This window comes from Stigmatopora argus, chromosome 5, assembly GCF_051989625.1.
Source record: "Stigmatopora argus isolate UIUO_Sarg chromosome 5, RoL_Sarg_1.0, whole genome shotgun sequence".
NCBI classification, from domain to species: Eukaryota; Metazoa; Chordata; class Actinopteri; order Syngnathiformes; family Syngnathidae; genus Stigmatopora; species Stigmatopora argus.
In genome coordinates this window covers 18,586,757-18,614,633 of record NC_135391.1, presented here as the reverse complement: position 1 = coordinate 18,614,633, position 27,877 = coordinate 18,586,757, and the positions used below count along the sequence as shown (strand labels likewise).

Sequence of the window (27,877 nt, the reverse complement as noted above, 5' to 3'; positions counted from 1 at the left end):
TTAAGAGTCACACATAAAAGCCAAAGAAAAAGTATAACACACTTTAAAGGAAAATTCCTCTTTAAAATGTCACCTGAGTTTTAAACAAGAAACGAGGAACGTTATCGGTTACAATAGCATCTTGTAAGCGTGTGTGTAGGGGTTTTGTGTTTATCAATGGCATGTGGAATGTGTCTGTCGAAATTTCTCCTCTTGTTGGAAATCACTGAGCTTCTATTGTTTGCTATCTGCTGTGTACATGGGTCATTTTCACATAATTCAGCAAATAACGGTAAAGATATGGCCCTGGACTTTCCCTTTATGTGTTACAAAGTTATAAAAATTAATTACTACTGCTTTGTTTGCCACATATTATACTACATTTGGCACCAATTTTAAGAGAAATCTATTTGAGACACAAATACATTGAGAGCCAGTTTATGTTGAATTTGTCCACTCCGTTAGATGTCCAGAATCTAGTGTCACAGTTTATAGGAATGAAAAGTCGGGTTATGATTTATTTGTTTGTCTCTATTTAGAATGTGTTGTTTAGATTTGTTTCAATAGTATTTTCACTCAAGTTGTCTTTGAGAAAAATGCAAAAGAATTGCAACTGCAAACAGTTTTACTGATGTACCTTTCATATCAGTTAGTGTGTCTTTACCGTTATCACATGAGAAATACACCAAAAAATTCACAGTAAATACACCAGGTGGCTGGTGTGGGAGAAGTACCAGGATGTTGTCAGCCATATTGTCAACGCCAGCTAAGCAGAAGCCATGAGAATGAAACTAAAACCAAGGTAAGGACCATACCTGTGAAATGTCGTAACAATTCCATGTCTTTACCGATGTCCTAAAAACTTGGTGAACATAATTACTTTGCTTTTTAATGAACTGGGCATGGTGTATGCATGCAGAACACTATCATTTACTGAGTGCCAAGAAATACCATCTACCAATGTCAAAGGCTGAGGTGGAATGTTGTGTCTTTACCGTTAATAAATTTTGTCTTTACCGTTATAACGGGAAAGACGTATCATATAACGGGAAAGACTAAGTAGAAAAGGTGTATACAATAGATATGTAGAGATGAAATACATATTTTTAAATATACAACAGATATGTAGAGATGACGCTAACATGTTATGCTATGTTTATGTGTATACTAATTCCTGCTTTGATTTGTAAAATTTCCAGAACATGAATCCATTTAAGAAAAAAGGCGGTAAGCCACCTGCGAAAAAATCTAATGCTGCAGCGATGCGCAAATGCAGGGAGAAGATTAAAAATGACCCTGGAGCCTATCACAAATATTTAGAGAAAGAAAGGGAACGATATCAGAAAAGAAAGGCACAAGGAAAGATTCCAAATATTCACAAGCTTTCAGAGAGGGAGCAAAGGCAACTGAGAAGAAAATGGAAGCTCAACCAACGAAAGCAAAGGAGCAAGAAATTCCAACAACTGGAAGAGGATCTGCCAAGCACTCCCCCACCTAGCCCAGATGCTGATGAATTTGGTGAACCACAACCAGGACCATCGCAACCATCAACACAAAAGAAAGCTGGCAGGAGAAAGACGCAAGCCCGGGACCGCAAAGCATACAGAACAATTACCAAGAATAATGCTCAGATCAAGCAATATCAAACTGAAATACGGAAATTGAAAAGAAAGATCAGCAGAATGCAGAATGCTCAGCAGTTGAGTGTTAACGTGATCAGCGATTCTCCAGCATCGAAGGCATATTCCCTCCTTTCCAGCGGGAATAACAACAGGATAAGGAAGGAGCTAACATTCTGCTATGCTATCAAAGATGATCTCAAAGCAAAGGTACTAGCCAGCAAAAAGCGACAAAATGAAAGAAAGGCTATACACGCTGCAGTTGTTGGTCCCATTCTACAAAAGTACAGATTGATCAACAAGGCGAAAGATGATTTGCAGCTGACCAGGCATGGTATAACTAGAAATGTCAACTGTAAATCCCTCTTGCAGCACTCCCGTCAGACACGAAATTATGACTACAGTAAAACTGTGTCTGGGCATGTCAAGAAATTTTTCCTCGAGGACATCAATAGTACCCCTGCAGCTGGCAAAAAAGACACCAAGACAGTGCATAAAGACAAAAGGCAGAAGAGATATCTCAATGACACTTTGCAAAATTTGTATGTCAAGTTCAAGGCTCAAAACCCAGATTTGAAGCTTAGTTATGTGGGGTTCACCAGACGGAAACCGTTTTATTGTGTGCACCCAGATGTGACCGGAAGAGACACAGTCAAGTGCAAGCAGCATGCAAATTTTGAGTTGAAAGCATTAAAATTGCACAACATTGGACTACTTACGTCCCGTAACCCCAGTGACTTACTCTCAGCTGCAACCTGCTCTGTAGAGAGGCATGATTGTATGTTTAGAAACTGTGCTGTCTGCAAGAAATACATCAAAAAGATCTACAGGGATGGAACTGATGACATAAGGCAATCAAAGGAGCAAGTGTTATACCACGAATGGGAGAAGGGAGTAGAGACCAGAATGACAAATAATGGGCCAATTGATGTTGTTGTCATCCAGAAGAAAGAAAAATCTGTCACCATTGCGAAACTCTGTGATGACCTTGAGAAAGACCTTGTGGCTCTTATGGGGCACCAATATCGTATCATTCACCAGTACAAGGAGCTCAGACTAGTAAAATCCAGGTTGTCTGCAGATGCATGTGTCCTCCAGATTGATTTTTCAGAAAATTATGGGTGTAAAGCAACTACAGAAATCCAGGCCATGCATTTTGGGGGAAGCAGGAGACAAATAACTTTGCACACCGCTCATGCCACGTTGGCCAAGGAGGATGGTACAAAATATATCCAATGTTATTGTACTATCAGTCACGATTGTAGACATAATGCCTCTTCTGTGTGGGCCCATCTTGACCCGGTCCTCAGTGATCTCAGAAGTAAGGGGGTCAAGGTGCTTCATGTAGTTTCTGATGGGCCAACTAGCCAGTACAAAAACAAAACGAACTTGCAGCTGATGTGTCTCCTCCCCTTCAGTAAGTACCACTTTGAAAGGGTAACTTGGAACTTCCTGGAGACATCCCATGGGAAGGGCCCAGCTGATGGAATTGGTGCGGCAATAAAGAGAGTTGCAGATAGGCTAGTTGCCAGCGGGACTGACATCCTCAGTTGCACTGACCTCCTGAACAACATGAAGAGATCTGAAGTGAAAATCATTGAAGTCAACACAAAAGACATTAATGACGTAGATAACATAGTACAAAATTTACAGGGCGAAACCATACAAGGCACAATGTTGATCCACCAAGTGATTGTACCTCGAAAAGGTGTGCTGCTGCATAGAAAGCTGTCTTGCTTCTGCAAGACAGACTGTGAATGTCACCCTCCACTACGAAGGCTCCAAGTGAAAGAACCAGACACAGAAACCAAGAAAATTTACAAACCTGCAGTAACCAATGCAGAGAAAACCAAAATGAACAAGAGAGTTGGCACAACACAGAGAAAAAAAGAAAACTTGGCATTGGAAGCACTAGAAGCCAAACTGACAGAGAAGCAATTACAATTATTTCAAAGGAGATTGGAAAATGGATATGACGTTGTACATATGGATCTATCAATTCTGAGTGTTACTGAAAGACAAGAATATGCATATTGGAAATCTTGGAATGCTTTGATGACAAAGGCCTGTCAACAAGGACGTGGGAGCAATGGAAAAGAACCTCTGACGGAGTCAAGTGAGGAAAGTGACAGCGACGACGGAGTTGAGCGAAGTGATGATGAGCAAAGTGAATGGAATGGCAGTGATGACGAGACAAGCATAGCTTGCTACCCAGACTCGCCACCTCATGATGTTGTTCAGGACCAGCCGGCCACCTCCCAGAGCTTACCACCAAGGACTCTTGATGACAGACCAAAGGTACTGCTTTTCACATGAACAATGTTAAAATTGTTACATTTAATGATAACAATATACTTTATTAACCACAAGTGGGACTTTGTTCACAAGCTTTAACAGTAGAAGAGAAATTACAGTACAGTACCATAAACATTATTAAACTGTCTGTTAGATACAGAAACAATTTGGATTATGCCTACAGTAGTACCATTTGTTTGCCAAGAACATGTCATTGCTATGAGAATCAATCTGTTTTTCAGGACCTGACCTACCAAGTTGCTGCCCTTACAGATACCCAGGACCGACAAGACATCCTTGAGGACCAGCCAGCTCGCCAAAAGGATCAGCCAGCTAATGAGGTTGGCTCTGGTTTTTAAATTGTGCATGCATTTTGCTGAATGTTTGAGGTTCTTACCCTTCTGCTCTTGCACAGTTAAAGTCAGGGTGGTAAAATTGCTGAAAATGTTGACTTTATCAAACAGAGATGGTGCTGTGACATTGATTTAACATTATAGACCATTACGTGAAGATGGACAAAATTGAATGTTATAAAAGAGTTGTTTGGAACAACAGTCTTACATGACGAAGAAAAGATGTCAGTGCTATTATTCATCAAGCAGCCATTTACTTTAATTTAATCTCACTCCCTATTTATATATGTAACAGCTTAATTCAATCACCTTGTCTCTTGTCAATACTGTACCAATTTGACGTGAATATAATAATATATAATGATTTGTGCTTTCTTTCAGCATGGAGCATCAGTATCTTGTGACAGAGAACATTTGTCACCTGTCCAGATCAGGCCCTTCGCTAATAAGGCAGCACTCTCTGATTATGACAGCCTGGAAGAATCTACTGAAATCTTTCCTATCGAAGATGAAGTCAGTACCACAAATCTGAAGTTAGGTGATTTTGTTCTTGTGAAGTATTGCGGGAAAAAGTCCGTTCAACATTTTGTGGGAAAGATCATTCAAAACTTTGATGAAGATGATGAAGCTCTGGTGCAATTTATGCGTCGCAAGTCCAGTGTTATGAAAAAACCTTTGTTTGTGTATCCTGAAATGGATGACTTGGATGACATACACATAGACAATATTGTTATGAGATTGCCACCTCCTACAACAACAGGAGGAACCTCACGCACTGGAAAGCAGCATGTTTTTGATGTAGACCTAGGGAACTACAACTGTTAAGATTGTGCACTCAAGTATCCTATCATTTGATCATTGCTAACTTTGATTATATTGGCAACTTCTTTATCATTTGTCAGTATTAGCTTAAGATGTTTAGGCTTTAAGACAATTTCATGTTGTTGACAGTAAATCTGTATTTACAATTTCTTCCGTAAGACCGTATATATGTGTTCGAGTTGTATTACAATAAAGTTTACAGATATTAATCAATGTGTATATTTTATTTTTGCAGGGCTTTAAGAAAAAAGAAAAAAAAAAACAATTTTTTTTTATTGAATTTGACTTCAAAGTTTCCCCGGCAGATATCCCAATATAAGGGCTGGGGTACACTGTTACCATCATTTTACTGAAATTGCAACTAAGAGTACTTTATATAATTGCCACTAGTTCTTAATGGCCTTTTCCACACTACTGATACCCACAACAAAACACATAAAGGTCTTAGTTTTTCCCTGACATAGACTGAAGTTTCACCATACTGTCTTTTCCGTTATGCTTGGTCTTTACCGTTTTTGGAATAACGGGAAAGACCAATCCATATTTTTTAAATTTTAATTAATTATGTTTTCATTAAAGTTCCAGCTAAGATATTTCCAGGCAGTGCTAGTGTTGCTAATTAGAGATAATCAGAATGCTTGAATTGCATTTTGTAAATTATTCATTTTCTGAAAGTGTCTTTACCGTTATTTGCTGAATTATGTGAAAATGACCCACATATGTTATCTTCTAGGCCTTTCCCCCTTTGACCCATAGGAGTGTTGCTTAGGAGTGAGTGACTGTTTAGTCCTCCTTTGAAAATCCAGCCTTAGGGAACAAGACCTCTGAAGCAGCATGAAATCTGGGAGGCATGCTGATAGAGGAATAGAACCACAAAAAGTTGCAAGGAACATTAAAACGCACTAGATGTTGATTATTGCAGTTAGAAGGACCCATTTTTGGGGTTAATCTGACCAATAATATGTATGTAGTACTTCAAAAGCGACTTTGTGTAACAATATGATGGGCCAAGTTGCAAATGATTTGGATCTTTGCGTCACAGCATGGTGGCCAAATTTCCCCCCCAAATTGGCATGTTACATTTTTAGATGTCATATTTTATCTGAGAAAATGTTACTTTTTCTTTTTGTCCATTCCTTGCAATTGCATTATTTTTTTTAGTGAGGGATCATTCATTCATCTTCTGAACCACTTATCATATAAGGATTGCGGGGGTGGTGGAGCTTATTCTAGCCATCTATGGTCACCAGGCAGAGGGGCACCCTGAATTGGTGCCCAGACAAACACAGGGCACAAGGAGATGGACAACCATTCACGCTCACACGCAGACCTAAGGGCAATTTAGAACAATCAACCAGCCTACCACGCATGTTTTCGGCTGTGGGAGGAAAAACCGGAGTACCCAGAAAAAAAACTGCAAGCCCGAGGAGAACACACAGGAAGGTAAGAACCCACCTGGAATTGAACCCTTGATCTCAGAATTGTCAGGCCGTGGCTGTAACTACTCTCCACTGGACCGCCTACAAATATACAGTAACCCCTCGAATATCGCGGTTAATGTAGACCAGATATGGCCGCGATAAATGAAAAACCGTGAAGTAGGATCACTCCGATTATTTCTACCACAATACATGTTTTCGCGCCTATACAGAAAGTACAAAGAGTGTATATTTAGTAAATATTACAGCTACAAGATTATCAAAAGACTAATGTCTTTTGTCGCCTAACTTTGGTGCGGCAGGCACGGGCTCAATTGCCGCTGGTCGCGGTATGATTGGGTGCGCGGACGGTCGTTTGGCTCTGTGTGCCCTACGGCGGACTGGCGACCAGTCTAGGGTGTAGTCTGTTGGCGACCAGTCTAGGGTGTAGTCTGATGGCGACCGGTCTAGGGTGTAGTCTTATGGCGACCAGTCTAGGGTGTAGTCTGCCTTTCGCCCGAAGACAGCTGGGTTAGGCTCCAGCAACTGTTTCGAGTATGGGCGGTATGGAAGATGAATGATCTCTCTTTCTCTCTTTGTCTCTCTCTCTCTCTCCCTCTCTCTCTCTCTCTCTCTCTCTCTCTCGCTCTCTCTCGGTTGGATTGGATTGGATAACTTTATTCATTCCGTATTCGGGAAATGTCATTGTGACAGCAGCAAGAGGGTGAAAATGCATATATATATATATATATATATATATATATATATATATATATATATATATATATATATATATATATATATATATATATATATGTATATATATATATATATATATATATTTATATACATATATATATTTATATATATATATACTGTAAAACGTCTATTTTAATGGCACCTCTAATTGAACGTCACTATGGGAAAAGTTTGAAAAATAGAGCGGCATGCTGGTGAAATTGAGGTTTTTCTCAACCTGAGATGGTGCTCAGATGGCAATACTGTTGTCACATTAGCAATGCCCCCAAGAAGCAATTGAAGAAGCTCCATATCGATGTGGCCGTGATTGCAGGAGGGTGCACCAAATTTATACAGGCCCCTGAGTTCTATTGGAACGCCCCATTCAAGACCAAAGTCTGACAGTTCTACGAGAACTGGATGTTGCACGGCGAGAAGAGCTACACCAAATTCCGCAACATGCAAGCACCAACCGCTCTCGACGGCTCGAAGGTATGCCAGATCCATTGTTTCAGGTCAGGCGGCCCGATTCAGACTGGTTTGCAACTTCTCCAGCAAGCACGAGCCAATGCTGGCGACGATGAACGTGAACTCACTCAGACACTCGACGCTGATGCGGAAGGTGATGTGAATGACGAGGACAGTTACAACAGTGACGTGTCACTTGATTTTCACCAGTGAACAGTTACAACAGTGATGTGTCACTTGATTTTCACCATTGAATTTGTAATTTCTTACCAGTAATCGCCTTGTATTTGTGCCTTTTGTTAAATAAATATGTATATGTTACCTGGTTTCTCTTTTCATCCACAAAATTTACCGCATCTTCTCAAAATTCTGGAAAAAAAATAGAGCGGCACCATCTAATTGAACGGCACCTCTAATTGAACGGCACTATGGGGGAAAGTTTGAAAAATAGAACGGCATGCCGTTGAAATACCGGTTTTACGGTATCTTTCTCTTTCTCTCTCTCTCTTTCTCATGGTGCGATGTGGCCTCTGGGTGCATTTGCGGGCTTCTAACTGTGAAGAGTTGTGCATCTAGCCTGGATGTTTTTGATGGAAGGAATGTGTGTCTGCCTCGCATGCTGACTGCAGCAAGTGAATCTACGGTCAGTTCTTGCAAGTGTTGCAGCATTTCCTTTTTATATTTATATGCTGTACCTTTTTGATGTTTTGTAACTTGACAGATTATTGTATCTTGGAACAATAATTTGCATATGAAAGCGTTGCGTGAAAATTTGTGGGTAGAAGTATTCGAAAGTGGTAGCACCACTAATATTAGGAGGGAAAACGTCTTGAAATGACAAGATTAAACTTTTTATAATACATTTACTTTAAGTGAACTGGAAGTTGTTCAGTGGACCTGGACAATGATTTTTGGCGAGATTAAGTCTGGATTGAACACAAAACAACATTTGGCAACAGGCAATGAAATGCGTTGTTGTGTCGTGCACAACACAGTGTAAGAAGCCAGCATTGGAGATTCGGAAGGGTCTATGCAGATGACGTAAATTCGAACACATTAAAGATTACATTTGATTGGACAAAAACTAATTCACGTATGCAGGTGTAAAAAAACTCTCTGGTGGCAATATTGAGGGCTGTTGCCTTGGGAACAAACCATTTTTCTTTTACTTTCGAAGTCAAGGTAGGACATTTCGCCCAAAGTGTGTCAGTTGCATCACAAGCTTTCACATGGCTGAAAGGCAGAATAGTTTCAAAGCCTGGAGCTCTGGCATCAAAACTGCCTTACCGTCATTAAGATATGCACACTTTTCTTTTGTGGCCACGCTTTGAACCCTTTGTAAAATTGTCAAATCTCATCTTGTCTTCAAGTGAGAATGAACATAACAGACTAACAGTCGTATTCCCTGTTACTGTATTTTTTTTTTTACTTGCCTGATTTGCACATATTTGCCCATTTCAGTCCAGAATTCAGATGAATGATCTTGTTTCATGCTACTTGACTTTTGAGTACCAATCTCCTATTGAAGTCCAAAACATTATCACTTGGAGGGCTGGCTGCGAGTGACCTTCCGTGGCCAGGCTCTCCAAGTGCAAATAGGGTTGGATGTCTGCTAGAGATGAATTTAAAATCATAGCAGAAGGATGAATATAGCCACATAATTGGACCTCTGTCATCGCCAGTGACGCTGAAATTGTCCTGAATGCATCTTTTCGCCATATTTAAAAGTTTCTGTGAAAAAAAGGCATCTACGGTTCTTTCCCTTCCTCGAGCCAGAACGAGTCCCAAAAAAATCTAAACATGTTCCTCCGTCAAAGGTAATGCAAGCAGCCTGGTCTTCTTTGATGACACAGCAAGGGGAGCAAACCACTGTTAGATTTCTGACACATCTTAGATGCTCAAAGTGTTATCTGTCTGCCCACACACCCGCCTTGCAGACGGGGCGTCATGGACATGCAGATGTAAATAAATTCTGCACGCTATTACGCACACGCTGCGGCTAACCCGAGTGCTGTCAACACCCACTCTCAAAATGTAGATAAGGAGACAACGAATCCAAATGGATGTACCAACTCGGGGTTGCCTGCTGCCCGTGGTTAGTACATCCTCCTCACAGTTCTGAGATTGATGGTTAAATCACTGGTGGGATATGCCCTTTCTGTGCGTTCTCGCCGTGTCTGTGTGGGTTTTCTCCGGGTACTCCACTTTTCTCCCACATCCCAAAAAGATAGGTAGGCTAATAGAACACTTCAAATTGCCTGTTGGTCTGAATGTGAGCTTTGCATTTGCCTGGCAATCACACCAAAGCTTACTGCTCGTTGTTGGCTGACCCTTGTAGGGATAAGTGGCTTGGATTATGAATGAATGTATAAACCAAAAAGGAAAAATACAGTTTTCACTATTAGAAAGTCCTGTTTTGTCAGGTCCAGGGTGAGATAAGTGGTTGGATTTGCCTGTCACCCAATCACAGGTCTAGCACCAGATGGGTCAAGAAACACCAGGTGTGACTCATCACTATCATTGACATAGCTAAGCCATCCAAAGCTTGATCATGTCGTATATATTGTTTTAAGCAGTTTACTGTCAGTACCTTCTCGCGTTGCCTCTTGTTCGTCTTGCCTGATCAATGGCTTGTTGTTTTTGCCCTAGGACCACATCTATGCCCACGCCTCCTGAACCTTCGCCACAAATTCTCCTGCAGACCTACGGCTTACGCTGCTTCCATCATACTTTCGCCCTGCCCTGACCTCACAGCCCTCGACTTCCAAGACACGTTCACCGACCTGCCTACGCTGCTTCCCTCATACCCTCGCCCATGCCCTGGTAGATTTGTAATAAACAGAAACCGCCACAACCAGAGCTGCCCTTGTGCCTGCTTTGGGGCTGTACGCCAATGATCATAACATTTTTTTGAAATATTTTTAGATGTTATTCATTTAGCGGCCCAAAGAACGAGTGGTTTGTGTATCGGGCTCACAGTTCTTATATAGAGGGTTCGATTGGACGACTCCCCTTTTTTTCTTTTTGGTAAATGGCTACATTGTTCTGTTCATTTTAAAGTCTTATTTAGTGAGAACTTGCATTTACAAACTTGACACATGACTTGATGTGAATTGAACATAACATGGAGTGATTCTTGCAGGTGGTACAATACTTAGTGCGCCCAGATGTGTTTACATCTCCCCTTGTTATGGTGCTACATCCGCTATCAAGCCCCCACTTGCTCGCTGCGCAGAGAAAAAGAGACAAAGTGGCGCCTGATGGGGGAGATAACAGGATTTTCATTTTTTTGACTGCATCAATAATGAGCCAATGGGTTTTTGTGCCGCGTGTGTGTCAATTACAATTTATGGCAGATGCTAGTCTTTTTTACTGACGCGGTGCACCTCTCGTATCTGCTCGTCACTTTCTAAATGGAAACAATTAGAATGTTCTTGCCCCCGTCAAAGAAGCTGTTTAAAGTTCTAGCTCGCTCCTCTAAAAGACGGGAAATAATTAGTAGTACCGTAATTACTCGAATATAACACGCATATTTTTGCTATATAATTAATTCCAATAGTTGGGGGTGCATGTTATAATCAATAACTAAAATAAATTACAAATTTTCGATCGAAAAAAGCATTGTCAAACTCACTTTGACGCACGGACATTGTGCAATTTCCAACTTTGAATTCAAAATACACGCATATTAAAGATCGTCAAGCCTCACAAACATCACAATCCTGCATTAATAAGCTGGAAAGTAGAATACTACATTGTAGTGTAGTACGTACTTGTATTTAGAAATATGTCCAGCGGGGGGCAGTACATTCCCTTGTTACATGTGATAGTCTTTTCCATTGTGCATATCTTCAAATCATTTATTTATTCAATTTGTATGTTCCTTTTCTTGTTTGAGAATGACAATAGATATTTGAATTAAAACATGGTATTGTCAATTGAAATGTAGTCAATGTTCAAGGAAGTCTAAAAGGTATTGCAACATAACATGTCTACATGATATGTTTGTCCACTCTGTGTATCATCTATTGCCCTAAAATTCAAACGCATAACTCCACCAACTGGACGACACTCGATACGCTCGTACCTGAAGATTTCTCTATCCGGTTTTGAACAAAACAATCGTGAAACGAAGAAAAAAAGGTAAGATTTCTGATTTTCGTCAGCGGGAAATTTTAGGTGCGCACTATATTCGAGTACTGCGTTTTTCCAGATTTTTTTGGCCCAAAATTACCTGCGTGTTATTTTCGAGTGCGCGTTATATTCGAGTAATTACGGTATGTCCTGGGAATGGGAATGTAGATATTTAGCCATGGAAGATTGCACAGTTGGGAATTGATGGGATTCTTCAGGGCAACTTTGTCTAGTGACCCTTTTTTTTAACATCGTTGATGTGAAAGGTCGCTCAACCTTATTGGATTGGATTGGATTGGATAACTTTATTCATCCCGTATTCGGGAAATTTCATTGTCACAGTAGCAAGAGGGTGAGAATGCAGATACAGGAAAGGCATAGTTACACATAGTTACAAGTTAGACAATACAGTCGCAAAGGCCGCAGAACAACAAAGCAAAAAGCACAAAGTACAAAGCAAATCAAAGTAAATGGGAACATTAAGAATCACCAAATCAGATCATTAAGACAGAAAAGCAGCAAAAACACAAAAGGAGCAAGAGCGTACGGAGCTACCGCTACTGGCTGCCACTTGAGCGGTGCCATCTTGGTTGCAGTAGCAAAAACGGATACAGACTCAAGAAAAAGACGTTGTAGAGTTGGATAAAACTGGAGCCACACACAGCAAGTCTTCCACATGATGAGGAACTTCTGCAGACTGTGACCGAGGTTGAAAATATGCAGAATCACTCTTCCAAGCTTATTCACACAGTCCCTCAGTAGTCTGGAGCTGAAGAATCAACAGTAGCAGAGTAGAACCCCTCGACTCCGTTTCTGGCCAGGTAAGCTCCGACAGCTCTTCCATCTTATCCCATAATGGAATGGTTGGTCTGAAGCGTCGCTTCTTCTCCCGACACATTTGTCCAGCTCCGAATTTCCAGCGGCATTGAGGTGTTGCTCCTCCTGCTGCGTATTGTTCACAGCTAGTCCCATGTGTATGACAGCGTAGGCATGGCTGAATGGTTCCAAAAAAGAAGTAGCAGAAAGAAGCCAGGCTAACAGAACAAGGAAAGTTGTAAAAAGTATTAAAGTAAAAAGTATAAAGTACAAAGTAAAGTAAAAAGGAATGTATCAAGAAATATTAAAAAGTAATTAAAAAAAAAAGATAGAAAGGCTGTAAAACACGAAAAACAAATAAGAGTGGACAGAGCTACTGCCACCAGCTGCCGGGTGATGGCGCCATCTTGGAAAAAAAATAAGAAAAAAGGTGTAGCTTTTTTGTTATTCCATCAGGTGTAGCGCTGCATGCACTGGCCAGTGACTGTTAGACACACTAAATGAGAAAACGGCATTGATGGACTGACATGGGATATAAAATATACAGTGAGAATGTGTGATTGATATTTACGATGGTGTATACAAATAAAGGGAAAAAATAAAGCTATGAGAATAAAGTCATAATATTAACAGTAATAATATTACAAGAATAAAGTCATCCATTGTAAGTCTCCCCCCAAAAAATTACGAGAAAAAGTCAGGATATTGCCAGAATAAAGTCACCCATTGTGTTATTACAATAAAAAGACAGAATATTGTGAGAATAAAGTAATACTGAACTGATACTCTGAATTGGTTTTCCAGCCAATCGCAGGTCCTACCACATTTAGTCAACCACCAATTGTGCAAGTTATCCTACTTGAAAAGATTAAAGAGGCCTGTAATTGTCAACATGGGTAAACCTCAACCATGAGAGATAGAATGTGGAAAAAAATATATAAATCACATTGTTTCATTTTTAAAGAATTTATTTGCCAATCATGGTGGAAAATAAGATTTTGGTCAATACCAAAAGTTCATCTCAATACTTTGCTATGAACCCTTTGTTGGCAATAACGGAGGCCAAACGTTTTCTGTAACTCTTCACAAGCTTTTCACACACTGTTGCTGGTATTTTGGCCCATTCCTCCATGAGGAGCGAACCGCAGACAGGCCTGGATGTGTACTGACTTCAGCAGGGGGAAACGTCTGGCAGTGCAGGATTTGAGTCCATGGAGGCGCATTGTCTTACTGATAGTAGCCTTTGTTACTGTGGTCCCAGCTCTCTGTAGGTCATTCACTAGGTCCCTGTTGTTATCATTTTGACACCACTGGGTGAGATCTTGCATGGAGCCCCAGATCGAGGGAGATTATCAGTGCTCTTGTTTGTCTTCCATTTTCTAATAACTGCTCCCACAGTTGATTTCTTTACACCATGCGTTTTATCTATTGCAGATTCAGTCTTCCTAGCCTGGATCATGGATCAGGTCTACACTTTTGTCTCTGGTGTCCTCCAACAGCTCTTTGGTCTTGGCCATACTGGAGTTTGGAATGTGAGAGACTGAGGTTGTGGACAGGTGTCTTTTATACCGATAATGAGTTAAAACTGATACTATTAATACAGGTAATGAGTGGAGACCTCGTTAGAAGAAGTTAGACCTCTTTGACAGCCAGAAATCTTGCTTTTTTGTAGGAGACCAAATACTTATTTACTAATACCACTCTAATTTGGAAATAAATTCTTTAAAAGTTAAACAATGTGATTTTCACGTTTTTTTCCCACATTCTCTCTCATGGTTGATGTTTACCCATGTTGACAATTACAGGCCTCTCTAATCTTTTCAAGTAGGAGAACTTGCAAAATGGGTTGTTGACTAAATACTTATTTGTGTTACGATCTCGCTGCGTCGCTGCATCGTCGCGGCGCGATCGGGAATATATTAGGACCCATGCGCGGGAGACGTGAGTTGAATCGAGCCAGTTGGCTTCAAACGACATCCTTTAATAAATCAACAGGGATCTATAAATCAACAATGGCATGGAAACAAAACGGCAGCATGCTGCGCGCACGCATGAACAGAAGTACGATCCGGCAATGGTCCTATGACTCATTGCTCCTTAAATAACAAAACAGAAAGCAATCAGCAGATTGACTGCAGCTGCTCTCTGACGGCACGTCAGGAGGGACAAACAGGCCACTCCTGACAGTACCTCCCCTCTAACGGACGGATCCTAGACGTCCTAATGCCGAATGTCCATGAAAAGCCAAAGACAAAAATCAGGCAGGGCGGGAGGGCTTTTGAGCTCCGTTCTCATCGTCCGGGGGGCGTCCCCGCCAGCTCGTGAAGAGACAAGAGAGGGGCCGCTCCGGCGGGCGTCCGCGCCGGCCGGTGACGAGGCGTAAGAGTGGCCGGTCCGGCGGGCGTCCGCGCCGGCCGGTGACGAGGCGTGGGAGTGGCCGGCCCGGCGGGCGTCCACGCCGGCTAGAGACGAGGCGAGGAAGTGGTCGGTTCGGCAGGCGTCCGCGCCGGCCGATGACGAGGCGTGGGCGTGGCCGGTCCGGCGGGCGTCCACGCCGGCCGGTGACGAGGTATCGAGGTGGGCGGTCGGGCGGGCGTCCGCGCCGGCCTGAGATGAGGCTTAGGAGGGGCCTATCCAGCGGGCGTCCACGTCGGCCCTTGGAGAGGAGTGGGAGTAGCCAGTCCAGCGGGCCTCCCTGCTGGTCCTTAAGGTGCTGGCCAAGCCCCCTGCCCTTAACAGACACCAGAATCTTAGAACGGTCGTCGGGCACCTTACCCTGGCTTCTCGGGGGGCCGCCTGCCCCCTCAGCCGGGAGGGCCGGAGAGTCGCTCTCGCCGCCACCGCCAACCCCCTTGTCCGGGGGTGCCGGAGAGTTGCTCTCGCCGTCACCTGCCCCCTCGTCCGGGGGCGCCGGCGAGTCGCCCTCGCCACCATTGCCGGCCCCCTCGTCCAGGGGCGCCAGAGGGTCACTCTCGCCGTCACCGGTCCACTCGTCCAGGGGCGCCGGAGAGTCGCTCTGGCCATCGCCGCTTCCGGGCGGGCAAGAGCTGAGCAGGAGGGAACCGGGCACCCAGGAATTGGGCAGGCTGAAACCAGGCTGGCCGAAGCCGGCCAGGGAGACACCGGACAGGGTGAAATTAGGCAGGCGGAGACTGTACTCCCAGGAACTGGGCAGGCCGAAACTTGGCAGGCCGGGACTGGGCAGGCCGGGACTGGGGAGACCGGCACTGGGTAGACCGGCACTGGGCAGACAGGAACTGGGCAGACAGGAACTGGGCAGACAGGAACTGGGCAGACAGGAACTGGGCACAGGAACTGGGCACAGGAACTTGGCAGACAGGAACTGGGCAGACAGGAACTTGGCAAACAGGAACTTGGCAAACAGGAACTTGGCAAACGGGAACTTGGCAAACGGGAACTTGGCAAACGGGAACTTGGCAAACGGGAACTTGGCAAACAGGAACTTGGCAAACAGGAACTTGGCAAACAGGAACTTGGCAAACAGGAACTTGGCAAACAGGAACTGGACGGACCAGCCGGCACCGGAAGCCTGGTTCGTGGCTTCGGCATGGGTGCGACTGGCGGCCCAGGTGGCAAAGGGAGTAACTTGCTTGGCTATGGCACGGGTATTTGAGAAGCTTGGAGTGGCGTGGTCAGGCGAGAAGCTTGGAGCGGCGTGGTCGGGCGAGAAGCTTGGAGCGGCGTAGTCGGGCGAGAAGCTTGGAGCGGCGTGGTCGGGCGAGAAGCTTGGAGCGGCGTGGTCGGGCGAGAAGCTTGGAGCGGCGTGGTCGGGCGAGAAGCTTGGAGCGGTGTGGTCGGCCGAGAAGCTTGCTCAGGGGCTCGAGCGTCCAGGCCCTTCTTCCGCTTCTCCCTGCGGCATGGCGCTCGCCGCCACCTCCGGGAGGGCGGCACAGCACACCGGCCGCCACGTGGTGGCCCATCGTAGCTGGCCAGCCGACCAGGTGAAAGACCTCGCTGCTGCGCCTCCCCAAAAAAACAAGACGGGCGGTGTTCGAAACTCCTACCGGAGCGTCCCCGCCGGCCGCCACGTGGTGGTCCCTTGTAGATGGCCCACCCACCTGGCAGATGCTGGTCGGGGTAATCCAGGTCGGAGTAATCGGAGGAGTCTTGGTCAACGTCCTCCGATGGAGCGTATCGGAGTCCAAATCGGCTAAGAAAATCACTGTCCGAGTCCGAATCTCCAGCATACAAATCTATTAGCTCCCGATCGTCCTCACCTTCAGAAAAGTCAGAGTCCCAACCGGCAAAGATTTGGCGTTCCAATGGGGCCGAGGGAGGCTGGGGATTCTCCCTCCATTGAGAAAAAAACTCGCTGGAGCTTGAATTCAAATAACTGGGGTGATGAACTGGGGGTGTCGGAGCCTTGGAATTATGACTTAGCTGTGCTGGCAATCCAGTGTGACGCGTTGAGCGGAGGGTGGGTTTAAAGGTGGATGGAGGCTCAAAACTACCTCCTAGTTGGGACTCCTCCGCTGCCAGAACGTCTCTGAGGTGCCCACACCAAGGCGTGTCCGTTATAAACTCCCCAAAAGACTTTGTGGGGAGTCTCAGTGAATCCATGTGGTCGCGGGGCTTCGAAAAGGGTGGCTGGCGTCGACGAGAGCGTCGGCGCGAGCGTGGGTAGCCTCCCGCTGGGTCCATTATGGCCGGATCGTTCTGTTACGATCTCGCTGCGTCGTCGCGGCGCGATCGGGAATATATTAGGACCCATGCGCGGGAGACGTGAGTTGAATCGAGCCAGTTGGCTTCAAACGACATCCTTTAATAAATCAACAGGGATCTATAAATCAACAATGGCATGGAAACAAAACGGCAGCATGCTGCGCGCACGCATGAACAGAAGTACGATCCGGCAATGGTCCTATGACTCATTGCTCCTTAAATAACAAAACAGGAAGCAATCAGCAGATTAACTGCAGCTGCTCTCTGATGGCACGTCAGGAGGGACAAACAGGCCACTCCTGACAATTTGCCCCACTGTACATTGTGATATTATGAGATTAAAGTCATAATATTGCAGAATTTTACCTAATATTCCAAAAGAAATGTTGTAAATTATGTGATTTTACATTTAAAAAAAACAAAAGTGAAAAAGATGTTATATTAAAAGATCAAAGTTGTTGTATCACGTATCTTTATGTCTCACAATGTAAAGGAAATGGACAAAATCCAGAGAAAATAGTCATGGCCCACCATTGATTAAGATTGACATCTAATTCCTTGAATATAGAAGGAATTTCTGCGAATGCTCTTTAGTGCCATTGGCCGTGCAAAGAAAAAAAACAGGGAACGGGAGTAATAAACCTTTTTATGTTTGTCTTTTTGCCGTTAGGAACATGAATCTTTATCCCAATTGTGAAACCATTCATTCATTCATTCATTTTCCAAACTGCATATCCTCACAAGGGTGGTCCTGGGGGTTACCCAGCTAACTACGGGCACCAGGCAGGGGACACCCTGAATCGGTGGCCAGCCAATCACAGGGCACCACGAGACACACCCATTCATACATACATACATACATACATACATACACACACACACACACACACACACACACACACACACACACACACACACACACACACACACACACACATATATGTTAAAAAAATATAGGAACTATCATATAAATAGTAATGAATTTGATTAACAATTTTATTTTTTTTTGTAGTACAGGTTATCAAAGAATGAAGATAATCCTAAATTGATGTTTTGCTATTGACACAAGCCAAGTAAGGCTTTAAGCCCGTCCACTTCTGGTATTCATTTGGCCCAAAAAAATATATAGAAGGAGGAACAGTCTTAAAGCTGTCTTTTGAAGATAAGCGCAACGAACCTGTGCGCTGATTCTTTCCATCTGCAGGCCTCATCAATTGGCCTCCATATGAAAGAAAGCCTTTGTTGCTACTTAGCAGGACCTCGATACACATTAGGAGCTGATTTCTAGGCCTTCCAGGCTGGTACGGAGATACAAGCAACAGCGGTGGGGTCAAGTGTTTGAGTTGGTTGCAGCAGTTCTGCAGTGTGTTGTTGAGTGTGAGGCAAAGAATGCTAATGTGATGGGGTAGAGAGTAATTAAAAGAGCCTTATAAGTGGAAAATTGAAATATACAAGCAACCACAAAACAACACCATCAATGCCAATAAATTGGAATGTTTAAACGGTTGAAAAAGTATGTTTCATGCAATAACTATTCAGTTTAAAAAAGGCGGAAACAACAAAACTGTGAATGTCAAAAACAGAACAAAAATAAAACAGGGTGGCCCGGTGGAGCGAGTGGTTAGCGCGTGGGCCTCACAGCTTTGTGGCCCTGGGTTCAAATCCAGGTCACGTCCAGCTGTGTGGAGTTTGTATGTTCTCCCCGGGCATGCGTGGGTTTCCTCACTCTAAATTACCCCTAGGTATGGGTGTGAGTGTGTATAGTTGCCCGTCTCCATTTGCCCTGCGATCGGCTGGCCACCGATTCAGGGTGTCCCCCGCCTCTGTCCCGGAGTCAGCTGGGATAGGCTCCAGCACCCCCCGCAATCCTAACGAGGATAAAGTGGTTCAGAGAGAGCGTGAGAGAGAGAAATTTGAAACAAAAGAGATGTGCTTGTTATCGTGATAATTATCGATATCGACGGATAATGTTTTTTTATTGTGATAATATTTTTTTACATATCGCCCAATAAAATAACATTTTATTATGGAATAAACAAAAGTGAACAGCGACAAGAAGTTGAAATTAAAAACAGAGAAGTAAACACTTTAATTCGTGAACAGAAAAAAACAACAACTCACCAATGAATTTATGCTTAGAAAAGTAATGAGTAGACCCTGAGTGCAATTCGCCAGCTGCTCTCCATGATACTGCGTAGCACCCTGCTGCAAAGCAAAGATTGGTCACGCGCAAACAAAGCCTTGCCACGTTACCTGCTGAGCCACCGAGTGGCATCTTGCCAAATTTCCCCAGAGAACAGCCTCTCATGCCTTAACAAATGACTCTTCAGTCCAAGGCGGGATGTCGACGAAGGCCTCAAACTGTCTCCCATCTCTTCCGCAGCGAGAATGGAAACTTTCACAAGAAGAAAAAGCAAAAATTACCATGCAAGATGATGCAAAAGCAACTTGGCCGGCCCCTCTCACAAGCAGATGTGTTTGGTGAGCCTCGAGCAGATTAAAAATTAATTCCGGCCCCTCTTCCTAGGTGTTAATTCTGTGGCAATCAGCCCAAGTGCTTTTTGATTAGCTCGTTATTACCTCACGCACACTCCTGGAAGCTCGAGTCACATTTAATTAGCAACAGCAACCCAGCAGTGACCAATATTTCTGCAATTAAATCATTACAAGGCAGCTTTCACATTGGGTTATGAACGCAATATTTCGTAGGAAATTAGACTAAAAAGATTGTATTTCAGGAATAGGCTGTAAAAACAAACAAACAAAAAAATCTAACAAATCATGGGCACTAACCAATGGCTTATTACTAGAGGTGGAAAGAAACAAATTGCAATTACTTTTGTGACGCAACTAAATCCTTTTTTCTCATGTAACTTGAATTTATTTTGAGTAAAGTCAATTTTAAGTACATTTTGCTAGAATAAACACATTGGCTGCCTTTGATGGCGATAGATGAACAAGAGCTGTTGCTTGTAAACTAAGGCTGCCACAACTGTCTAATCAGTTAACAAATGAATCATTCTCGATTTTGATAGTCAGGGCGTGGTTATGGGTAAGTATGGATTTGTGTCACTCATCAACCTGGTATATTTCAAAACAGTTTATTAAAAACATGAGAGGCAAAATTCCTACAATTCATTCATTCACGAATTCAAAACTCCACACTGGAGGACCGACTTGGGATCGAACCCTGGACGCCAGAACTGTGCGGCCGAGGCGTTAACCACTCATCTGCCGGACCGCCCCATTCCTACAATGTAAAAAAATTCAATCAAGGCAGAATTTGTGGTCTTAAAAATTCTTAATCACACACCCTGAATCGGTGACCAGTCGATTGCAGGGAACGAGGAGATGGAAAACCATGCACACTCACACCTATACCTAGGGGCAAGAGTGTCCAATCGGCCTACCATGCATGTTTTTGGAATGTGTGAGGAAACCGGAGTACCTGGAGGAAACCCACTCAGGCCCGGGGAGAACGGCGGGCCAGTTCTGCCCCCAGGGCCACCAGTTTGACACCTCAGGTCTAAAGGACCAACACTGACTGTGTTACTTATAATATCTTCTGCTGCACATGGGAGGGTTATTAAACTCCATAATGAGAGGCTACATTAATGCAGTAGTTTATCTACATGGCTGTGCACAATTACTGAACCAACATTAAGAAAAGAAAAGCCCTGCGGCTCAATCCTCCAAAGAATGTTTAGGGAATTACATTCAACGGGATCCTTGATTTGATTTGTAGTGTAACAAAGGCTTGGAAATTGCCTCTTGTCCTGCCGCTGCCAGTTGATATCTAGAATTGAATCAGTCTCTAATAGAACAAAAACAGGCCATCAAAGCATGTGGATTCCCGCGCGAACGCAAAACAATTTGCTGTTATAATGTTCACACTTTATGCAGGACTCCGGCAAGGTATCGTAAGCTTTGACATTTCTGCACGTAAGTAAGACAACTCTATTGTATCAGCAGGCCAAAGCAGATTCTCATCTGACTACTTCTTGGGGTAGAACCATTTACATTGATCTGGATCAATCCATCAATCGAAGGCCCAGGTATAAAAATGGGGCATTTTGGGGCTTATTCACTGGGCTCCAGAGTTGAATCCCCTGTTGGTTCTGACCTTACAGTGTGGAGTTTGCATGCTTTCCTTGTGCCTACATGGATTTTCTCCAGTTTCTTCCACGATTTAAAAAAAAAACATGCATCGTCTGCCGGGTGTACATCCTAAATTGTCACGAGGTATGAATGTGAACGTGAATGGTTGATTGTGTCCTTATGCCCTGCTATTGGCTGGTAACAAATTCAGGGTGTCCCCCCCCCACCCCCACCCCTACTCCCCATTTTTGTCTGGGATGTTCTCCAGCGTGGTGGCAACCCTTGCGAGGATAAGTGGTACAAAAAAAAATAATGAATTCACCGGACTGATATATTCTTTTTCCCAATCCGATTAAATGTAAAATCCTATCAGACATATGTTGATTTGTCTGCGCAAGCTCTGTCATGACGTAAATCATTTACGTCATAACAGAGCCATTCACGGTAAATGAGTAGTGAAGTTTACACATTTAAAATATGGTGCCGAAACAGTCTGAGAATTTTTTTAAAATACAAAATTAACATCATTGCAAACTTAATTGGAGAAAGAACAAACTATTTGAAATTGCACAGTTCAAGTTCTGTGAAGCTGGAGTTGACCGCTTGGTCACTCGCTCACTCGCTCACTCGCTCGCTCACTCGCTCGCTCACTCGCTCTAAACTTAATTGGAGAAAGAACAAACTATTTGAAATTGCACAGTTCAAGTTCTGTGAAGCTGGAGTTGACCGCTTGGTCACTCGCTCACTCGCTCAATCGCTCACTCGCTCACTCGCTCACTCGCTCACTCGCTCACTCGCTCACTCGCTCACTCGCTCACCCGCTCACCCGCTCACCCGCTCACCCGCTCAATCGCTCACCCGCTCACCCGCTCACCCGCTCACCCGCTCACCCGCTCACCCGCTCACCCGCTCACCCGCTCACCCGCTCACCCGCTCACCCGCTCACCCGCTCACCCGCTCACCCGCTCACCCGCTCACCCGCTCACCCGCTCACCCGCTCACCCGCTCACCCGCTCACCCGCTCACCCGCTCACCCGCTCACCCGCTCACCCGCTCACCCGCTCACCCGCTCACCCGCTCACTCGCTCACTCACTCACTCATTTATTTTCTGAACTACTTTATCCGTACTAGAGTCGCAGAGGGTGCTGGAGTCTATCGCAGCTGACTTTGGGCCAGAGGCGGGAGACATCCTGTATCGGTTGCCAGCCGATCGCAGGGCTCGAGGAGACAGAAAACCATTCACACTCACACTCATACCTAGGGGCAATTTCAAGTGTCCAAAAAGAAAACCCACGCACGCCCGGGGAGAACCTGAAACTCCACATAGGTGGACCGACCTGGATTCAAAGCCAGGACCCCAGAGCTGTGAGGCCGACGCGCTAACTCATCCGCCAGGCCGCCCTACCGCAAAATCACATGGCATTTATGTCTTTATCAAAAAGACGTTCCAATTAAACATTGTGGCAGGTGTAAACACCAGATTGGAAAAATTACGTCCCATATAAACAGTTCACTTGAGAGCTTCAATAAGACTGAAGAACATGTATGTTATTTGGACTGGGAATGACCAGAAGTAATAGAATCCTACTGCAAAAAAAATGAACAACTCTCTTTATTACTGACGCTGTGATATTCCTTTCATAGTCATGTTGTACTAGTCTTGTCTTATTATACACTTGCAGCCATACGAGTCACGAATTCATCCTGGTCATTTCACAGATTGTCCAGTTATGTAAACAAATGCAATTATCGGCACATTATTTTGATGTGAAACTCCTTTCTCTTGAGGTCGCATGCAGCAGGGGATTTTTCAATCCAATTTATTACCGCTGTGATGTTTTGTTCTCACTGCTAAATCCTCTTGGGTGTGTGTGTCGTTGAAATCTGTGTGTCTCTCAGAAAACAATTCAATTAGATGATTTTTCTACATGCCTCGTCTGCCTGGCTTTCAGTCGAGCTGCTGCCGAAGCACTCAAATCCATCAAATGATTGATATGGTGTGATTTTCTCTTGTTTCTGCACTGGCTTTCCCATCTGATTTTTGTAGTAAGCTCCCTTAAATATACGTAGGCCACCTGGGCCGCTAATCCACTCGTGTGCCGGTTGGGTACGAGGATAGAAAGTTAGAGATGTAATTATTTGGCCCCATTGAAGCAGGGGGCTCAAAATTATATAACAGCAAGGTATAAGCTGGCTTTTTGTGACATCACTATGTTAGTATATTAGCATTTCAATCATTGAGTGTCGTTGAGAATGATACACTTTTACACTGGGAGGGCTGACAGCATATCAATAGATGTCAGCTTCACTGTGAAATAGTTAAGATGGCAGCGATGCAAGATTTCAGGCAAGGCAAATTTATTTGTATAATACAATTCCACACAGGGAAATTCATAGTGACCTAAAGAGAAATGGAGGAATATTTTGCGGACTGATGAGAGTTAATTTGTTCTTTTTGGGCCCAGGAGCCAAAGATAGTTTGTTAGATGACCCCAAAACTCTGATTCCAAGCCACATGGACAGAGTGAAGCATGGTGGTGCTAAGATCACAATATGGTATTGTTTGTCCGACTATGGTGATTGGTGCTATTTATCGCACACCGGGGATCATAATCGGCTTGCATATATCAAAATACTTGAAGAGGGCATGTTGCATTTTGATGAAGAGGACATGTCCTTGAAATGGGTGTCTCAACAAGACAATACTAAGCCCAAACCAGTGGTGTACTTTAAGGGCCTGCAAGGCCTTCTCTGCTGGCCTAAAAAAACATCTGAATCACAGACTGATGTTAAGTATGTTTTGTCCATGGATACTTATTAAATAATTCCAAATTGTCTTTCAACTTCCTTTCATTGCTTTTCCCCTGGTTGCGCTGCTTCCAGATGTGTGTTTTTATATTTAAGCATCTAACCAATCAATTTTCAGCCATTATTTGTTGCGAGGGTCAGAAATCTGCCTCAAGGCCTTCACAATCAGTTCTGCAGGCCCTGCAGCATAAAATACGCGTCGATAAAACAGTTGCTTTAACCAATCAGATTTCGAGTTGGCGACACCAAGGCCTTCTCACAGGTGTAGGGATACGTCATCGCTTTCACAACTCTACTAGTGATAGAGTGGACTAGCCAGAACTACCAAACTGTATCTGGAGCGAGCTGCACAAGCAAATATATTGTTGTGTTGATTTAATAGCATTTTTTTCAACCCGCAAGGGCTGAAGGAGGAGAAGAAATGGATTTGTTTGCAGATTTACTGTCAAAGCCATTTCCAAGACGGACTTTTCAAGAAAAGCTGGACATCATTAAGAAAGGTCAGACAACTCCGAAGGTAGCATGTCTGCCACAAACTGCCAGAAATACAACAGGATATGCTCGACTTTCAGCATTAGCTTCGATGGCGATAGAAAAAAAGGAAGAAAGGAGGATGGATTTAGTGTACAAATAAAAAGGATTTTTGGAGAGTAAAATATGGCTATACTTTGGTACCTCGACATAGGAGCACCCCGACATACGAGCATTTCGAGATACGATTAAAATTTCGAGCAAATAATTATCTCTAGATACGAGAAAAATTTCGTGATACGAGAAAGCCAGGTGGCCAAGACATGAGAGGCTGTTTATCATTGTAGCGGCAGGGTTGTCTTTTTTGCTGCATCTTTTTCGTGTATAACAGATATCTACGAGCACTGGGCGGAGCGTTGCATTTTTTTCAGTGTTTTTTTCCGTCACTCAGCGCGAATGGCGGAGCGATCGCTACGAGTATATATTACTTCTCGTTGGCTGCTTATAAGAACATCAGGGGCACTGGCTCGCAACTCCCTCTTTGTAATGTCTCTGATCGCAACTACTTCTTTGAAATGTCTCTGCGAGCACTGGGCGGAGCGTTGCATTTTTTCAGTGTTTTTTTCCGTCACTCAGCGCGAGTGGCGGAGCGATCGCTACAAGTATATATTACTTCTCTTTGGCTGCTTATAAGAACATCAGGGGCACTGGCTCGCAACTCCCTCTTTGTAATGTCTCTGGTCGCAACTACCTCTTTGTAATGTCTCTGCAAGCACTGGCCGGAGCGCTGCATTTTTTTCAGTGTTTTCCCCCTTAACCTGTTAGCTCCTGTTGGCGGAGCGATCGCTAATTCAAGACTACTTCTCGTTGGCAAGTGGTCGTGCGTTATCCTATTGTGAGGACATTTGTGTGCATCATTTTCGGAATATTTTGAAGGGAATACAACAGCAAACAGCCCATCGATACTAAAAGTCAGGTTGGAGGCGGGGCAAAAAGAGCCAGCCCGGCCCGAAGAATGGTATAAAAATGTAAAACAAAAATTAGAATTAAGTTTAGTGTAAGGTTAGATTAAACTTATTTTTGACTGTGTCTGCATCGTAATCCAAGTTCATCTAAATTTGTTTATGTTATATTACGATTCACCGGTGCAAAAAGTCTCTGTTTGTATCTCGAGGTACCACTGTATTCCCAAATAATGTATCAATTAAATGAGGTTATTATAGATGTTTTTTTATGTGTCGCAGCTGTAGCTGCAGTAAAGGTTTTATAGCCATAAAATAGTTTTTGAGGGTTGGATTGATTCAGACATAGCACTGAAGGCGTCGGTTTGAAATTCACGGCCCGCCACTGGCCCACACACACTAGTAAACATGTACAGTCTTGATTCCAATTTGGCAAAGTTACAGTCATTGAATGGCTAGCCCAAGCCCTGGACCTTAAATCCAAATTAGAATTTGTGGGGTGATATCAAAAAATATGTTTCTGAAGAAAAATCAAGAAATATAAATGTTTTGTTTTACGGCATTAATTAATCTTGAATTGGAATGACAGCTAAAAGGTTTTCCAATTTAGTTGACTTCGTGTCTAAATAGCTGCGAAACACACCACCAAGCCTTTTCTTGTTTCCAGCAGGTTGCGTTTCTCATCACGTACGTTATACCTCGTGGGGAGAGAATACTTTTAGTGAATTTCACCTTTGTTTGGATTTTAAATCGCCGCTGAAAATGCCTGCTGAGCGTCCAGCGTCATCTAAGCCACGCCGCGCCTTCCAGTTGCTGAGCAAAGCCACAGCGAGCTGAGGACGCCTTCCCCATTGCAGAACGACGACATTGCTTAAAAGCGGAGCTACGGTGATCCGGTGGCGCATGGCGGCCGCGAGCGAGGTCTTTCCCGCGACCCAGCCCTGGCCGGAACAGGCAGCAACACGTTTTTTGGAAGAGGATGCCATCCCGGACATTCTTGTTCAAAAAGGAACTGAAAATGCCAGGGTTCACACGTTCATGTGCTGCTGGCTTGCTTAATGGTAAAGCCAGCCTTAATCAACAATTTCGACCGGCCTCATGCTTTAGCAAAATAGAACAAAGCCTGTTTTGACTGATTCTTTATAACAGACAATGGTGTAATCCCTCGAATATCGTGGATAATGTAGACAAGACATGTCTACAAGAAGACAAAATGAACTTAACACAACTAAGAACAAAGCCTTGCTGCCTGTATATTGGACGTAAGATGCCGGCGAGCACGGGTGCAGCGGCTCAATGCTCTCCAGTTTTGTTTTTTGTTTTCTCAATCTTATCGTTATTTACTAACATCTGCGATGGCAAACTTTTTCTACAGTCGCCAGGATTTAATTACTCTCGGGAGGAGATGCGAAATATCCATCACAACTGATTACCAACGGACCTACGAGGACATCTCGAGACCACCGGTATCTCCGTGGGCGTGACCGGACGTTTCGTCGAACGGCCGTTTCGTCGCCAGACAGTTCGTCGAACAGACATTTCGTCGAACGGACAATTTGTCGCCGGATTTGCTCGCTCTCAAAATTATAATCATGAGAGAGAGAGTTTACTGTTGAAAGCGATCAACCAGGTAATCTCTCGCTCTCAAAATTATAATCATGAGAGAGAGAGTTTGTAATTGCATTGACAATGTCAGAGCATTAATATCTAAATATGTAATATCAAAATTATCCAAAATTACTCATCAAACTTTTCTGGCGGGATAGCCCAATCAGAACAGTCTCATGCTTCCCAAGATGCTTTGCTGTGCTCATAAAGTGAATTGTGTTTAAAGTTTAAGTGCTGAGCTAATTAGTTCTTCAGTTACGGTTTCAGTTGTTTTATGACTTGCTACTTCAGCCATTTAGTTTTTTGTTCCGTACTATTTTTCAGTTTTGTTATTTTAGGCTGACACCACACTTTTTGAAGTCCTTGGAGGGGATGCTGGGGAATGCTTGTCGGTATCCCCTGTCAGAAGAAGTTTGACCTCCCATCTCTAGCAGAGCGAATTCCACAAAGGGCCAAGTGGGTCCTGAAGCTATTACCAACAAGTACAACACTGACAGCTTAACCCATGATTTTCCTGCTAAAACAAACAGCATCCGACTCTAATCAACTGATTATACTTATTAAGCGATCAAGTTGGTGAAAAGGTGTCCTCCTCTTTATTGGT

At 43.8% G+C, this 27,877-nt stretch overlaps 1 protein-coding gene across 1 annotated transcript; it reads left to right on the top strand.

The window, feature by feature from the left end:
* The first annotated feature begins 239 nt into the window (after nt 1-239).
* LOC144074566 (uncharacterized) lies at nt 240-5,277 on the top strand. The gene is made up of 4 exons (XM_077601059.1): nt 240-781; nt 1,179-3,896; nt 4,136-4,234; nt 4,628-5,277. The coding sequence occupies exons 2-4, from the start codon at nt 1,182-1,184 to the stop codon at nt 5,069-5,071; spliced, it is 3,258 nt and encodes a 1,085-aa protein (XP_077457185.1). The 5' UTR covers nt 240-781; nt 1,179-1,181; the 3' UTR covers nt 5,072-5,277.
* The last annotated feature ends 22,600 nt before the right edge of the window (nt 5,278-27,877 follow it).